Source organism: Sinocyclocheilus grahami, unplaced genomic scaffold (assembly GCF_001515645.1).
Source record: "Sinocyclocheilus grahami isolate Dianchi unplaced genomic scaffold, SAMN03320097.WGS_v1.1 scaffold1514.1, whole genome shotgun sequence".
NCBI lineage: Eukaryota > Metazoa > Chordata > Actinopteri > Cypriniformes > Cyprinidae > Sinocyclocheilus > Sinocyclocheilus grahami.
Genome location: NW_015506693.1, coordinates 125,527 through 143,474, shown reverse-complemented (window position 1 = coordinate 143,474; position 17,948 = coordinate 125,527). Strand labels below are relative to the sequence as shown.

The 17,948-nt window shown below is 36.7% G+C and overlaps 1 protein-coding gene across 1 annotated transcript in view; it reads left to right on the top strand.

The window, feature by feature from the left end:
• Nucleotides 1–17,948, top strand: part of LOC107570860 (laminin subunit gamma-1-like) — an 86,745-nt gene that overhangs the window by 34,338 nt on the left and 34,459 nt on the right. The window contains exons 3-6 of the mRNA XM_016257140.1: nucleotides 331–461; nucleotides 7,066–7,166; nucleotides 8,324–8,440; nucleotides 16,706–16,904. Of these exons, the coding sequence (XP_016112626.1) occupies nucleotides 331–461; nucleotides 7,066–7,166; nucleotides 8,324–8,440; nucleotides 16,706–16,904 (548 nt within the window). The remainder of the gene's footprint in view (nucleotides 1–330; nucleotides 462–7,065; nucleotides 7,167–8,323; nucleotides 8,441–16,705; nucleotides 16,905–17,948) is intronic.

Genomic DNA, 17,948 nt, shown 5'->3' with positions numbered 1-17,948 from the left:
TGCTTCAGAACGCGGTCACGCAAGGGCGTTCCCAAAGCGACTCGAGTTCCTGAAGGGGAAGCGAAGTTTGATTTAAATCCTACATGGCGCCTCATATTTTGCTGCATACATGTTCAGATCTTAGAACAGACTGTTATATCTACAGTATAACAGTTGGTTTCACAATTTATCAGAGTGCAATGTAACCTGCATTTGTAAGAATTATTTCTTACTTAATATAACATTTAACCTTATGTTATCAGGTTACATTATTCATAGGATTTCATGTTTTTGAGTTTAGTAAAAAAAAGAAAAATCATTTTATTTCCCTCTCTCTCTCTCTCTCTCTAGGACTGGGTGACAGCTACTGATATCCTCATCTCTCTGGACAGACTGAACACTTTTGGAGATGAGTTCTTCAAAGATCCCAAAGTGCTTCGTTCATATTTTTATGCCATATCGGATTTTTCCGTGGGGGGCAGGTAAATAAAATCACAACTGTGTAGATGTGTCTTTCAGCTGTCACCAATGTTTTGTTGGCAGATGTATACTGACGAAGAGAAAAGGGAAAGGGAAAGGGAGCAAATGAAGGAAAATGGCCATAGAGTGAGTGATGAATAGGACAATTAGACAGAGAAAGAGCTCTAAATATCGAGGGAAACTGAACTTTAGTAAGAGAGAGAGAGATTTGTCAGCCATGTGATCTACATTCTACATCATCAGTGTGTTTGTGGTATAAACAGGATGTGGAAGAGACAGTGTTTGTGTATTTGTGTTTGTCACCACCTGCATATTGTTTGTGTCTGTGTTTGAGTTTGTGCATGTCTGATTTTTTTTCTTCTTCATCGGCATATATATCAGTGTCTTTTTACCTTTTAATAATAATAAACTGCACAAACATGTTAATGTTAATAGTTATCAGGGTACGTTGGTGAAAACACACAAAACTTGCTAAGCTAATTTCTTGCCAAACCTACAGTCATGGCCAAAAGTTTTGCTCTTTGTTAATTCTGTTAAAAGATAATATTTTATCATCTGGTTCATTAATTCATTGACACCACAACCCATTGAGATTATAATCAAGAAAAAGAGCTGAAAAAATGTATTAGGCCCCAAGTAAATTTTACATTACATGATTAATTTAACAATGTTTTTCATTTTACTAGTTAATAATATTTTTCTGTGAATGATAAACTGAAGGTTTAGCTGAAGGCCCATCTGTGCGTTTTTGTTTGGAGTATCTGAGAATTGGAAATGAACTAACAGTGAATTTAGCTTATATTTGATTCTTCACTTCAGCATTATATATTTAATGCTTTAAACTTCATTAAACATGAAATTCTGTTGGAGACTGCAGAGTTTTACTTTCACAAATTAACTTTGAAATGAAGAAGTTAATTTGTTGCCTCTTGCGCATTGGCTGTGATTGTATTTGCTTAGTTTACTCAGTGTAACTGAACTGATTTAATGAAGAAAAAAAATTACATGTGTTAAGTTCTCTATCGAAAATGTACTGTAGATCAATTTTGTGCAACCAAAGAAGTTTGAAAGATCAAAAAGAGCAAAGAAGTTTGTAAGATCAAAAAAGTTAGCATTGTATGTTGTACAATGTTAACGGCAGGCCCGGACTGGCCATCGGGAGCACCGGGAGAATTCCCAGTGGCCTGGCGGCTGTTTTGGCCCGCTGCTCTTTTTTTTTTTTAAGTTACTATTATTCGATAATAAATCATAAATTGTTTAGTCTTGACTGGCAGCGCTGCGTTATGAATTAGCTCACGTCTGTTCCGTGTTTCCGTCAAACGATTCCGAACAGAACCTTCAAGTGCAGGTCAGTTTCATTTGTAAATACGCTAGATAGTTTTGTCTTTAGTTGAGTATTAAACTGCTAGTATCAGTACTAGCACCCCATTATCATCATCATTCAGAATACTCTGCTAAATGACATCAATATCGATTGTAAAGTTACATAAAAATTTTTAGCAGAGACCAATATTCACGTGGATTTATTGTACAGGGAGGGAGCTATAGCAGACAGTAACACAAAAATAATATCAGTCACAGCCTAATAATGCAATAGTGCGTTCTGTATTAGAATTTTTCAACAAATATATTGTACTAATTTTGACATTTAGGCGCTTTAGAAAATGTGTTTTAATAGGCCTACACTACCAGTCAAAAAGTTGATCAGTAAGATTTTTAATGTTTTTTAAAGATGTCTCTTCTGCTCACTAAGCCTGCATTTATTTTATCCAAAATACAGCAAAAACAGTCATCTAATTAGAAGTCTAATGCTGTATAAACAATATATATAAACAGAGAATTTTTTTTTCAGGGTTCTTTGATGAATAGAAAGTTCAGAAGAACAACATTTATCTGAAATAGAAGACTTCTAGAATATGAGAATTATTCTAGAATCCCCCCCCCCCCAAAAAAAATTATACTGACTCCAAGCTTTTGGTATAGTGCATGTATAATGTTACAAAAGCTTTTTATTTCAGATAAATGCTGATCTTTGGATTTTTCGATTCATCAAAAAATCCTGTGTTAAATATTGTTTTAAATATTGATAATGATAATAATAATAATTTCTTGAACAGCAAATGAGCATATTAGCATGATTTCTGAAGGATCATGTGACACTGAAGATAGTAATGATGCTGAAAATTCAGCTTTGATCACAGAAATAAATTACATTTTAAAATGTATTCAAATCGAAAGCAGTTATTCTAAATGGTAAAAATATTTCACAATATTACTGCTCTTGCTGTACTTTGGATCAAATAAATGCAGGCTTGGTGAGCAGAAGAGACTTCTTTAAAAACATTACTGTTCAAAAACTTTTGACTGGTAGTGTATATTTGTATGTAATATAGGTTTGTTAAATCTAGGGTATTTAATTCTTTTTAAGATAAATAACATTCTGTGCTAACAAGCTGAAATTAGGTGGTTGTTTTCAACAAGGTGGACACAGTTCTGTTCATAACAGTAGACCTGCTGGTGAAGAAGTGACAGGTAAGAAAAAAAGGGAGAGACAGAGATATTGGGGAAAATGAAGTGAAGGTGCAGTGCAAGACAGAACCTTTAATTATTTTCCACTGCACCAGACTAAGGATCTAGACCTTTTTATGTGATGGTCATACAAACAATAGAGTTGTCTGTGGTTTCAGAAATTGTTGTGGATGTATAGGCTATATAAAAAGGGGCCAAAATTGCAACTTTTTGGGTACAACAGCTTGTCACTGGAACAGGACCCTTAAAAGGACATCTTTGTTCCTTTTTTTTTCCCCTAATAGGTAGGCCTACATATTAGTACCTTAAGGGTACGAATTACTACTCTAAGGTACTAATATGTACCTATTAGGGGTAAAAAAAAAAAGGTACAAAGATGTTGTTTTAAGAGTACTGCTACGGTGACGAGCTGTTGTACCCCAAAAGGTACAATTTTGGCCCCTTTTTTTCTGTGTGGATTTCTCACTGGATGAGTGTGAGATTTCCCGGCCTGAAATTACGTCCCAGTCCGGCCCTGGTTAACGTTGTTGTACAAAGTCAACAGTATCATCAGGATTTGCTGTAAATATCATAGCAATATCTTGAAAAGATCACATTTATTTCACTCGCCTTAGCTGCACTGTATTTACAGCACAATCTTACATGAAGATGCTCACAGCAGTCAGTAATTCAATAAAACATCACATCATTTAGCCTTTCAGCACAATAACTAAGAAAGTTTCATTCGTGTAATGTGTTGTGTGCGTGTGTGCTGTCATGCGTCTCTGGTAAATACTTTAGGGGGATGCTGTAATTGGCTATTCTGACAAACCCATAAGGCGAAAAAAGCCATGTTAATTATTTTCATTCTGTATTCCACTAAGCTCCACGTTCCTTTAATTAACTCTCTGTTTCAGTGGTCAACAGATGGGTTTCTGTTGGTAATTGTTGTCCCTTCCCATCAAAGTGGATTTAATGAATAAACAAGTTGGGTGCAAAAGCAGCACTATCTGTTGGTGAGGAGGTGGAAATAACCGCCGATGCATTCTGTGCATGGTTGCTTCATAAAGTTTTTCATCACAGACTCTGCCAAGTTTATCATTTGCATGACAGGCTCTTAAAGCTTCCACCATAAGCCTAAATGGAAATGCTTTATTAAATTGCAATACTCTTATTTGCATGACTAAAAATTAGAAGAGTAATTAAGGCAACCTAGAAATGTTTATTCATTACATCCAAACATCTCTTAAATGTGCATATTTACTAAACTATGTGAAACCAGCCAATTGTTTCTAGGTTTGTTCCCAGTCTGTTTTGATGTCTTTAAACACAATAGTTTTACAGTAATACATGTTTGTTTGTTTGTTTGTTTTCTCTCTGTCACAAGTAGCACCGAACAGAATTGCAAAAAGAATGATTTCAGAAGTTTTTTAACAGATTTCATGAACACTGCCTGTCAGTGCCCCACATTCACACTACTGGTTGAATTAATACTTTTACATGCGTACTTATAATGGAGCTCCAGCAGGTTTTTGTGTTGTTTTTGAGTTAGTCTTTGTCTGTCTGTCCATGTATGCATGACATATTTGTTACATGTCATTGCTGTCTTTTGAACCATGTGCTCAATGCCAAGGCTATTGTAGTCCGATTAACATGTATACAGGGGTGTGAAAAAGTGTTGGCCCCCTTCCTGATTTCTTTTTTTTTTGCATGTTTGTCACACTTTAATGTTTCAGATCATCAAACAAATTTAAATATTAGTAAAAGATAACACAAGTGAACACAACATGCAGTTTTTAAATGAAGGTTTTTATTATTAAGGGAAACTACAGGGCCCTGTGTGAAAAAGTGTTTGCCCCCTAAACCTAATAACTGGTTGGGCCACCCTTAGCAGCAACAACTGCAATCAAGCGTTTGCGATAACTTGCAGTGAGTCTGTTACAACGCTGTGGAGGAATTTTGGTCCACTCATCTGTGCAGAATTGTTGTAATTCAGCCACAATGGAGAGTTTTCGAGCATGAACTGCCTTTTTAAGGTCATGCCACAGCATCTCAATAGGATTCAGGTCAGGACTTTGACTAGGCCACTCCAAAGTCTTCATTTTGTTTATCTTCAGCCATTCAGAGGTGGACTTGCTGGTGTGTTTTGGATCATTGTCCTGCTGCAGAACCCAAGTTCGCTTCAGCTTGAAGTCACGAACAGATGGCCGGACATTCTCCTTCAGGATTTTTTGGTAAACAGCAGAATTCATGGTTCCATTTATCATAGCAAGTCTTCCAGGTCCTGAAGCAGCAAAACAGCCCCAGACCATCACACTACCACCACCATATTTTACTGTTAGTATGATGTTCTTTTTCTGAAATGCAGTGTTACTTTTACGCCAGACGTAATGGGACACACACCTTCCAAAAAGTTCAACTTTTGTCTCGTCAGTCCACAGAGTATTTTCCCAAAAGTCTTGGGGATCATCAAGATGTTTTCTGGCAAATCTGAGACGAGCCTTTATGTTCTTTTTATTCAGCAGCGGTTTTCGTCTTGGAACTGAAGGTTCTCCACTGTTCCATGTTTTTGCCATTTGTGAATAATGGCTCTCACTGTGGTTCGCTGGAGTCCCAAAGCTTTAGAAATGGCTTTATAACCTTTTCCAGACTGATAGATTACTTTCTTTCTCATTCGTTTCTGAATTTCTTCGGATCTCGGCATGATGTCTAGCTTTTGAGGATCTTTTGGTCTACTTCACTTTGTCAGGCAGGTCCTATTTAAGAGATTTCTTGATTGCGAACAGGTGTGGCAGTAATCAGGCCTGGGTGTGGCTAGAGAAATTGAACTCAGGTGTGATAAACCACAGTTTTAACAGGGGGGCAAACACTTCTTCACACAGGGCCATATTGCTTTGGATTTTGTTTTCCCTTAATAATAAAAACCTTCATTTAAAAACTGCATGTTGTGTTTACTTGTGTTATCTTTGACTGATATTTAAATTTGTTTGATGATCTGAAACATTAAAGTGTGACAACCATGCAAAAAAATAAGAAATCAGGAAGGGGGCCAACACTTTTTCACACTACTGTATTTGCTGGATGATGCCAAGCTTCAATCACGTTATCTATATTTGTCCAAAAGTTGGCAGTTGGTGCAGTTTTGGTTTTGGAAGTCTTTTTTATGTAAAAACAGTTATAAAATAACTATTTTCTATTTTAATGTTTTAAAATGTAATATATTCCATGTGATGGCAAAGCTGAATTTTCAGCAGCCATTACTCCAGTCTTCAGTGTCACATGATCATTTTAATATGCTTATTTGCTCCGCAAGAAACACTTTTATTATCACAGTTGAAAACAGTTGTGCTGCTTATTTAATAGTTTTTGTGGAAACCATAATACATTTTTTTTATGTAAATTTAAAAAGAACAGCATTTGTTTGAACTAGAAAGTTGTCATTACAATGTAACAGTCTTTACTGTCACTTTTGATTAATTTAATGCATCTTTGCTGAATAAAAGTATTCATTCATTTAAAAAATACCTTTGGAAGGTTAGTTTATGTTTTAGAGAAATCATTGCAAAAACTGCTTACTTATAGTTGTGTGTCCTCATTAAGAATGTATTTAGATGTAAAATAAATTGAGATTTAATTAATTTAAATAAAAAATTTTCCCTTTCTTTAGCACGTTTCCTTTATTGTAATAGTATGCATTCCTTTCTTCAGTGGCAGCTCAATAAACTGTGTCCCATTAGAGAGTGATAATGTGATGGTTATTGCAGAGTCAATAGACTGACGGAGCTGTAATAAAACGAGTAATGTCCCACAATACCCCCCCCCCAGGTTGCAGGTGCATAAAAAGCTGACTTTGTGCATTCTGGTTCGATGATATGTTGAGAAGAAGGGGCCTGTGGCAGGGGAGCTTATTAGGTAGTGTGTGTGTGTGAGCCAAAGCTTTTTGAAACTGAACATGCTGGTGTGAATTTGACTGAAAACTTTAAATGAACGTCCACTGCTATTTGTAATCAGTTCGATCTGTTGTTCTTCTTGTTTTTTCTTTTTCAACCATGTACATTCCTCCACTTCTTTCTCTTGTTTCTCAGGGTGTACCTGCAGTGGTCTTGCTGATGAATGTGTGTTTGATGCAGAGCAGTACCGCAGCACAGGAAGTGGGGGGCGCTGTGTTGGCTGCAGGGAAAACACAGTTGGCCCTCACTGTGAGAGATGCAGAGAGAACTTCTTTAGATCATTACCGCAGCAGCCCTCCTCTATCATATGGCAAATACAAAAGTGTCAGGCTGAGTCTGGTACATCTGTTATTCCAAATTAATTTAGTGGAAAACATTTTTAAGTTGTTGAAATAGTTGTTTGGGGAGGCAGAGGAATGTAACGGAAAGTAACATTGTAATGGAATGTAACGTTTAATGTTGTTTTATGTTGTTTAATTTATGGCTTATATTAAACATATTGTTTTAGAGTTTGTTACAGTTGTACATTTACTTAATTTTGCTTCCGTTATTTTAAGAAAGAAAAAGAAATCATTTCAATATTGAGCTGTGTACAGATTATATCCACCTGAGAAGATTTGCACTTTTCATATGCACAGTCAATGACGCAAATAATGGCATAATGCAGAAGAAAACACAGGAGAAAGGCAAACGTCAAACAAAAATTTTATACACCACTACACTTGGCCCATGTGGATCACTGTTTTTGGGTGCAAATTAGTTGGTTCACTGGAGCAAAACGTGAAAGAAAAGAGAGAGTGGAGGGAGGTTACTTGTCAGAGAATTATGGGTAATGGCAAGCCAGGTGAAACTGTGGAATCAGGCCATGTAGCAGATCATAGTGAGATTTAAAACAAACAAAAACAAACAAAAAGCAGTTCTGACCTGAGGCCATCAGCCAGCTGACCCGCACACTACACGCACATCAGTTGTGGCTCTCTCATCTTTATCAGCACTTTTTGTATATATATATTTTTTGTAATAGTTGAGATATACAGTGGGGTCCAAAAGAACTGAGAACACTTTTTTTTTTTTAAATAAGTTTTGGGATTTTGACCATTTTAAATAAGAGAAAAATTTGTGGTGCCAAATTATTTAGCAAAATTTTTGCACATTTTTCAGATCATTCAAACGGAATGATCAGATGTGTGATACTGATCATGTGACTCTTTGTATAGATTATCAGTTATTGCTTCCACCAAATGAAACCAAATACTAACACATTCTGAAATGTACAGAAATATAAATTTTACAATTTGTTATGCTGATCATTCAATTTGTGAAGAACATTTTTGTATTAAATCGTAAAAGGCTGCTCAATGGAAGCACTTTCACCAGTGACCTAAGACTTTGCTGTGTGTGCTCAGATCCAGATGGCTGGAAGGGTGTGTTCTCCGGAGGGTACGAGCAGTCCCTCATCTGGAAGGAGGGAGAAGTCTATCTGTTGCCCTACAGAGAGGAGAATGGCTTCTACAAAGCACCTGGTAGAACAACAAACATACACTTCCTCTTAGAACATGTGTTGGTACTGTAGGAGTTGGCCGGCTTTGAAACTGTTCTAGACTAGTTACCAGATTTACAGACTGCATCACGATTGTTTAGATGTTATGTGCTGCCAGTTAGAAAAATTTTACGACAAGGAAAATATCTACAAGCTAAACCTGTAAAATTGATTTACATGATTTACAATAAGTCTGTTCTTTTCTGAGCAACTCTACTAAGCTGAAACCACCATAGCTTACGGTTTGACTGCGTGTGGTAGTGTAATTTATTCGAAGCTTTCTTTTTTATGCAAACAAACAAACAGATGATAAACAATAGGGATGGGAAGATTCCCCGATTCGCTCGGTGCATCGGCATAAAAAGTTAACGATGCGATGCATCGGTTTAAAAAGTGTGCATCGGCTACAAGTTGGCATTTATATCGCGATGCATAGTTTCTAACATATTTGCATTGGTAAAAACTGATTTATTAATATAGAATTACTAGTGGATGCGCTATATTTTTATTGTTTAGAAAGTGACCAATAATCTGTGACCAATATTTTATATGTAGATTGATTTCTCTTCTCTAAACGGTTTCTCAAGTGCGTTCTCTCATTACTGCTGCTGCGTGATTGTGATGCATCACAACACTAAAGAGACCTGAGGAAAAGCGGGGATTAAAGTCCAAAACCTGACTTGAAATAACCTAACAATTCAATCGGGGCTAAAGCGGTTCCATAAATGACAAATTAAGCTCTCACAATCTCACTAATTTGTGCATGCTCATTCTTAAGCAGCCCTTAATGTCGATCATGGATAAAATCGATCTACCATGGCAAACAGCGAATATATCTGTGCTGTTTAATGCATTTGAGACGTTGTGTTTTCCTAAACAGACAGAGCGCAATCGAATAGGAGCACAATAATTCTGAGTAAAATATACATTTTGCTAAAATATTTGTTGTTGGACATTAAATGTGTCTTTTGTAGAATTTTAAACCTACATATAAGTGTATTGTTATGATAGCAGTAACTGTAAATGTAAGCTAGTTCAGTACTAATTACTCAGCTCAAATGAGTTCATGTGTGTTTCTTATAGCAGTTAAAATATAGTCATTTTCTTTATTATTTATTTTCATTTTTAATTCAGTGATTTTAACTTTTAATTTAGTTATTTTAATGCTTTAAAGAGCCGTTTTAGATTGTAATGTTCTGCTCTCTGTTCTGCAAACTATAAAAGGTACAGCTGTAATACAACCAGAGAGAAAGGCTGCATGGCTAGAAACTGTAAAAAAAAAAATTAAAAAAATTTAATTAAGTCAAATAATAGTATGTGAGAGAGTAGTAATATCATTGGATTGCTATTGGACAGTGTTAGAAAAACTCAGCTTAGTCTGACAGTTAACCTGCTTTAGACCAGGTCAGTTTCCCAGCATAATTTGCCACAGTCACTAAGCTTGATCTAGGCCCATGTTAAATTTGCTTTATGGAACCAAATCATTTGACAGTGAGTCAGACTAACTGAAATAAGCCTTATTAAAAGTGATCATATTTTCTCCATTGCATCATATTGCATCGAATCACAATGTTCTGAATCGAATCTAATCGAAATCGGATCGTAACAGGGGTGAATCGTATCGCTTCGCATCGGTAGCTACTTAATATGTATCTTTAATGTATCGTATCGTTGGCTATGCATTCGAGATGCATATCGTATCGGCCTGAGTCATGAGATGCATATCCCTAATAAACAATGGGCTAGAATTAGCATGCTTGGCCATAAATAGTATTTTATAGAGCAGCTTTTGAAGATAAACCAGCTGTACAGGCCAGTCCAGAGGCTAGTTTTAGTCCAAGTCCCCTGAGTGCAGTGGACAGGCTGAGGAGATTTACTCTTGTCTACACAGCGATTTACTGCCACAGGGAGACACTCAGTCTGACCAACTTGGCTGCTCACTCTGGGAGAAATCCTGTTAACATCACGTCTTCATGTCTCGCATTGTTTTTTGATGGATTACGTGCGGCACATAGATGAATACACACCAACACAACGTTACTGGACCGAATACTCTTAAAATACACGAATGTGGCTTTTTTGTGCTGCATAAATTGAATAGTAAGGTTCCTGATGTATCCACAAGGTCCTAATGCGCGTGTTTAGTCTCATCCATCTTTGTTTTCCCACCACTGACTGACCACAGAGATGCAGCATTGCCCTTTTGCAGCACTTGGTGCCGTTTCTCTTATCGCTGCGGCGCAGAGCTTGTTTGTGCTGTTCTGGCCACTCGGCTAAAATGCGCCGAGATCTATTGCTCCCTCGATGCATTTAACGATCTCATTTGCTCTCCTTCCCTCCCTCTGTTTTCCCACTCACTCGTTCGCATCTCCTCATTCATGTGCATTTGCTTTAGAGTACAGCCACCGAGACAACTGCAACAACACCCAAGGACTTTTTAGATTATCCTTTTAATGAACGTCACTCTCTTATTTGCGGCGTGCGCTTTATTTGCATCTTTAATGCTTTTTACACATCACTGGTCTCAGCAGAGAGGAGATTTCTATTTGAAGGAGGAACGTTTTCCTGATTAAGTCTGTCTTGAGTATTGGAAGGCGTTTAATAGATACTGCGAGTGTGTATTTGTGTGTGAATGTTTCACTAACACTTTAGTATAGGGACCAATTCTCACTATTAACTAGTTGCTTATTAGCATGCCTATTATTAACATATTGACTGTTTGTTAGTACTTATAAAGCATTTATTCTACATGAACATATTCAACATCCCTAATACTACACAATGCCTAAACTTAACAACTACCTTACTAACTATTAATAAGCAGCAAATTAGGATTTTATTGAGGGAAAAGTTGTAGTTAATGATTTGTTAATAGCGAGAATTGGACCTTAAAATAAAGTGTGACCAATGTCTCTTCACTTGAATAGCTCAACTAGTTGGGCACAGCTTTGGGCTTTTGACACTGCTGAGGCTGCCATGTCAACAGAGGGGTGAGACAAGATACCATAGCCAAGCAGCTAAGCCAAGAGTTTAGCTGGCTGACTGAGCCAGACTGTGTGTATGTGTGTGTGTCTGTTGTGTGATCTCCCCTGAGGTACATCTGCTCCATGGTGAGAGGACACAGTGGAACATTTATCATAGCTTTGAAGAGAAAACAACATGTCACACACACACACAAACACACACACATAAACACCTCCCAAAAGCTGGTCGCAAGCTGTCTCGGAGTCACAAACACAGATGGAGAGAAACGGAGGTCGCTGTGAGATTAGAGTTAGACAGGGATGGGTGTTGGAGGGAGATCTAAATGTCTTCCAACCTCAGAGAGATGCATCCAGGTACCACATTGTGTCCATGAACAACTTGGCCAGTGCACCCTGACAGCCAACCATATGCCTGGAATAAATCTCTCCGGCAATCAGGACTCACTGGTGAGACGTATCAAATGTGATCAACTGAGACAAGTGGCACAAATTATGCTCAATCCTTTAATCACTGAGATTGATGTTTAAAGCCAGGGTTTAATCGTAATATCCAACCCAACTTCTCCTCCAGTATGTACAATTGTACTGATTGTGAAATGCATAAATATCAATAGAAATAGAACTGCAGCAATAAGGCCAATTGCATCTGTGCCTCCTCTGTTAAAAGATCTGATATATGCCGCATTGATGCTGCTGCTGGGTCTTTTAGTACAGTGGGTGGCGTGGGATGACACCAGGAAAAAGTGCAAGCACACCTCACTGTGGTTGCAATGAGGTAAATACCGAATAAACACCTGATTTATAAGCATGTCCACCCTCACTGTCTGATCTGCCTCTCTTCTGTGTAACAGCTGGAGGATCTTCAGTGTGTTTTATCTAACTTAAAGGGATAGTTCACCTAAAAATTTAAATTGTGTCAGCATTTATTCACGCTTATGTTGTTCAAAACCAAGTGTGACTTACTTTCTTCTGCAGAACATGAAGATATTTTAAAGAATGTTGGTAAGAGTTTTGGTGACCACTGAATTCCATTTTCTGGACAAAAAATACAGCATGAGATTGAGTAAATGATGACAGAATTTTCATCTTAATCACTATCACTCAATCAGGGTAGATTTCATATGCAATATGATCCAAACAAAAATGAGGCTGTAAGAGATAGAAGTACAGTTTAATGTGTATTTGTTGTAGTGTGTACTGTATATGCTGTGATATTGATCAGTGTCAATCATGCAGGCAATAAAGCATTGAAAATATGTCTTTCCAACATGTTGTGGATTAAAGATATAACATTTATAAGTATAAATAATAATGTGAATAGTTTGATATAGTATTTTTTCCTTTTTTGTATTGTATTTATTTGTATTATTTGTGTAATTATGTACAGTATAAATAAATATATATTAAATAATACATATTTAATTAAAATTAAACTTATGCATTAAAAATAAATGTTTATTTTGTAGCATAATTCTATTCATATGAAATTATTGAGGTTAAAACAATTAGACATGACCTATGTGCTTAAAGGGATAGTTCACTCAAAAAAAATTAAATCATGCCATTTTAAATCCGTATGACTTTCTTCTGTGGAACATTAAAAGAAGATATTTTGAAAAAAAAATTCAGTGTTGTTGTTGTTTTATCAATACAATGTAAGTCAAGACTGTTACCAACCAACTGGTTACCAACATTTTTGCAAAATATCTTCTTTAGTGCTCCACGGAAGAAAATAAATGGCATACATTAATTTTGGAACCAAATGAGTAAATGATGACAGAATATTCATTTTTCTATCTTTTATTCTATTTTCTATCCATTTAAGATAGTGCTGAATGGACTGATCTCACAGCCTTGCTTTCATTTGCATCAAATTGACTATGCCGTCTAACTGGACTTAGTTTTATTGCAACTGTTTAAACATTGAATGTTAAAAATAACATTGTTTCATTTCCATTGCTTTATAGATTATTTCTTAGCATTCTGCCCTTTAAAGTACAAACCCCAGAAAGATGTAGAAAATGCATTTCAGCAGGCCTCTCCCTATAAAAATGACCCAGATGCTCAATCCATCCCCTCAGAGGGACTGTTTGTGTGAAGCTGAGGAAATTTAATTGAGGCTCAGTGGGTTTAATTGAGTCAGGGAAAAGTTAAAGCCTGGATTGATTGTTAAGTTTGATAGTAGCTCACTAAATGTCACCAGGCTTTGTCGTTGTGGTGACAATTAATTTGTTTGTCTGAGAGAGGGTTAACACCTCCATTTATTCAAATCTGATCTTGAAGAGATGGGAGTTAAACAGGTAGCGCTGAAACCTATGAGGGATAGTGTATTGTTTTGAACCGCTAACACTACTGACTATATTTTCTCATTTATAGCTTCAGTTGTTCCACCAAGATTGTCGAGGGTCTCCGAAGAATCTGTTTCAGGTGTTGGAAGAAAAACACCCACTGTAGATATTTTTTTTTCCCAAGTAAAAATTTGCCTCAGCATCTCTACGGGTGCCGGAGTTTGTGAATATGCTCTCATAGGGAAGGTTTCAGCGTGCTGTCAGACCTAAAAGCAACAGGAATCCAACAGGTACAGAAGATTTTAGCCTCCTTTTGTTGAAGTTGACTCATTCTTGTCTCTGCATGTGGAACGGCAGGGGGGTGGAGAAGAAAAAACACTCCTGCTAAGCTCCTAACAAGCTTTCAGGTTGTCGGGGTTTAGAATGTTTTGCAGCTCTTTGTTTCAGGTGAAGCATGCGGTGCCGTGCATGTATTTCAGCTTCAGATCGATGGTGAAGAGATTATGGGAATAAGAATCTCTTAGGGGTGCCACATAATGGTCCAATGAGAGATTTGATCCCACAGAGTGGCCAGTGCTTTAGGTTATAAGAAGGACAATCATTTTGCTGATTTGTGTGTTGAGTGTGTATGCAAAGAATTATGAGTTGCCACATATGCCATTACAACTGCAAAATCACAATTAGACAAGTAAATGGTTTGAAAGTGTGTACTGATTGAAATGTTGGAACATTTTAATATATTCTGTTATTTTACACATTAAATCAGATATCCTAGATGGGTGAGTAATGAATGTGAGATGCAGTGTCTAGAGAGCCCTTTTTTTTTAAATATTCACTTCTTTTGCTTTGTCAAAAGATACAAAAGGCAAGCTTTGTGAATGGCCCATAAGACAGAAGTATTGAGAAAGAAAGAAAGAAAGAAAGGGAAGGGCTGACATCACTGAACCGCTATCACAGCACAACCACTATCTCCAAGCAGAGCATCTAATCACCACCAGCAGGTATAGACATTTCTCTCAATGTCCCAATACAATAAAACTATTTTACTGTAACCACTGGCTATTCTAGTGTCTGGGCAAAAATTTTACAGTCCGTCTTTCCCTTAGCTCACCCTCTCCATCCTATTCTATCACATTTTTCACAGCTATTACTTTTGCTTTATGTCCTGAGATGTGTAACTCATCTCTGGAAAATATACTTCGACTGAAGCAAGCATTAACTTCTGTGAGGAGTAAAGAATAACCGGCTACAGATACAGTGGCCCCAAGGAGGAATTACAGTCCTGCGAGACCCCCAGGGCACCAGCTGCTTGGAGGCACCCCATCAAAAACAAATAATTAAACTCACTCACACACACATACACACCTTGGGATGGGTGTAAGCATTATTTAAAAGGGTGTGCAGTGTGAGAACTTAAAAAGAGTTCAAATAAGATAAAACAAGATTTTTATGGTATTTTTTAATAATCGATTTTCATTCTGCAGGGAATTTTGCCTCAATCATAATTTTGACTTTATATCTCAGAATTCCTTCTCATAATTGCAGTTTTATTTTAGCTGACACTTTTATTATATATTAAAATATTATATATCAATTATTATATGTTGGACTCAATAACTTTGTTTTGCATTGCTGTGCACCTTTCATTTATTTATTTTAACAATATTTTGACACATTCAAGTGCTGTTTGCTATATCACTTTTACATTTGCTGTGCCTTGTTTTCAGTGTCAGGTCACTGTAGGCATCTCAACTTGAAGCTCCTGGAGGCAAGAATCCATACTTGAGTGACCCAAACTAACAAAAACTTTAAATGTCATATTTCAAGGCTATTGTTCATGCATAATAGAATAGGATGGCCTAACTTTTGCAATGCTCAAAAACAAATTAAGCATTTTTTTGCATCATGCTAATTCATTTGGAATGCATTAAAAAGGCATTTGCATTTTTCTACATAAAGCCACTATGTTTGCACAAACATAAAATGTAACCTCAGAAAATAGATAAAGCCACTGCACAGTATCTGTACATAGTACAAGAACACCAGTCCTGTGCTATTGAATTTAGAAAAGAGATTCAGTGCCATATGCTGCTGCATTCTCTACTGGTATTGTAAATACTATTTCTACAAGAGGAATGTAGTAGAGCTAATGGCAAGCTTGACTACTGATGCTATTTAAAATGTGCCTACTACTTAACCACTCTGGCCTTTTCTGTATTACAGACTTATTCAATGGAGATGACTTTATGAGTCACAAAAGTTTAGTGCTTTAGGCCTAACAGTAGGTTAATAAGAGCAGGCATTTTGTTATTTGTCACACACACACACAGATAGATAGAGATAATTTTCTGTAAGGGTTAGGTTTAGGTGTAGGGCGATAGAAAATACAGTTTGTTCAGTATAAAAACCATTATGCCTATGGAGAGTCCCCGTAAGCCCCTGTGTGTGTGTGTGTGTGTGTGTGTGTGTGTGTGTGTGTGTCCATGCATGTGAATTTTTTTGGAAGCTCAACATGGGGTTCTTTGAAGTCTTGTTAAAGCTCTTTAATGATGCTGGATGATATGAGTGGCAATTATGGTCATCCTCTTACACTCACTTGCATATAGAGATGTACAAACACAATGAGATCAGAGAGATTCTGAACATTGAACATTTGTGAACTGAACATTTTATTTTCCTATTATATTTTTACAGTTGTTATCTTTCATGGTCACACACTCTTCATTGTGCCGGTGTTTATCTTTGGTAATCGGGTCGTTGCGGCTCAGTGGCTGGTGTAATGTGCTGGTAATCTGCAGGTTGTGAGTTTGTGTTCCAGAAAATTCTGTGCTGCCCTTGAGAAAACCACTTAACTCAATTCACAGCCCAGCTGTTGCTATCAGATAGATGTTACACACATGCTTGCTTAATCAAACCATGGTCATGCAAATTGGAATATGCATGGTAAGTGTTAAATGTTTTATCTTTATATTGCAGATAAATATCTGGGGAACAGGTTGCTAAGTTACGGACGGACCCTTAGCCTGTCATTTACGGCTGAGCTGGAGGAGCTCTTGCCCAGAAGTGTGACCGTGACACTGGAGGGCTTCGGAATATTGGTTACTGCTGATTTGTACTCTCAACAGAAGACTTATTCCTCATTGGAAAAGACACCCATCAACATTTTCACTCTAAGGTGTGTGTGTGAGTGAGTGTGTTATTCCCAACTATTTGCTAACATGTGGGCAGATATTGAATGCATTTCTAAAATATGGGGTAACACTTCAGATTAGGGAACACATATTCACTATTAACTAAGAGTTTTCCCTCAATAAACTCCAAATTTGCTGCTTATTAATAGTTTATAACTTAGTTGTTAAGTTTAGGTTTGGGGTCGGGTTAAAGGATCTAAAACATGGTCATGCAGAATAAGACATTAATATGTGTCTAATAAGTACTAATAAACAGCCAATATGCTAGTAATCTGCATTCTAATAAGAAACTAGTTAGAAGTGAGAATTGGACCTTAAAGTGTTACCAAATATGGCACATGGGTTAAAAGGGATTCAAAGATCAGATTTGGCTTGAACATTTCAAATTGAAACTACATGGTAGTCTGGCATGCATTTATCTTAAATTTCACGGTGCTTATGTAAATCGACAGGAATCGTTTAATCAGATCACTTCTCTGCCTTTGCTCATGTACTATACGACAACTGATTGTATAATGAGAGGCAACGGGTAATTTTGGCCTCATCTGTACTTCATATAAATACATTGCAGATAAAGTAAGAGTAGTGTACTGTACCAAATTTAGCCAAGATTTTAAGTAGGTGTTTAAAGCAATGTAATTGAAAGGGCAAAGACAATGTGCTTATTTGATTTGCCTCTAATTATGCCTCATTGTATGCTGTTAGCAATGATCTGATCACTTTGTGTGAATAATTATGCCAAACAATCTTCCCACATAATATATACATATATTTTGTGATTTTACGTTTTCATTGCTCTCTGGAATCCTTTATCCTGCTTTTAAGAGTGGATGCAGGTACTTTCCTTCACCAATTTTGTCACATAGCATATATCTTAAGCCTTCTGTAAATCTTTTTATGCAAAATTAAAACTGTGAAAAGAGAAATTAGACTTCTCTAAAGCAATTATTCACTATACTATTTCTTACTTTCATCCTTATTCTAGTTGGTAATCTGAACACTCTTAACATTTTGTATTGACATATTTC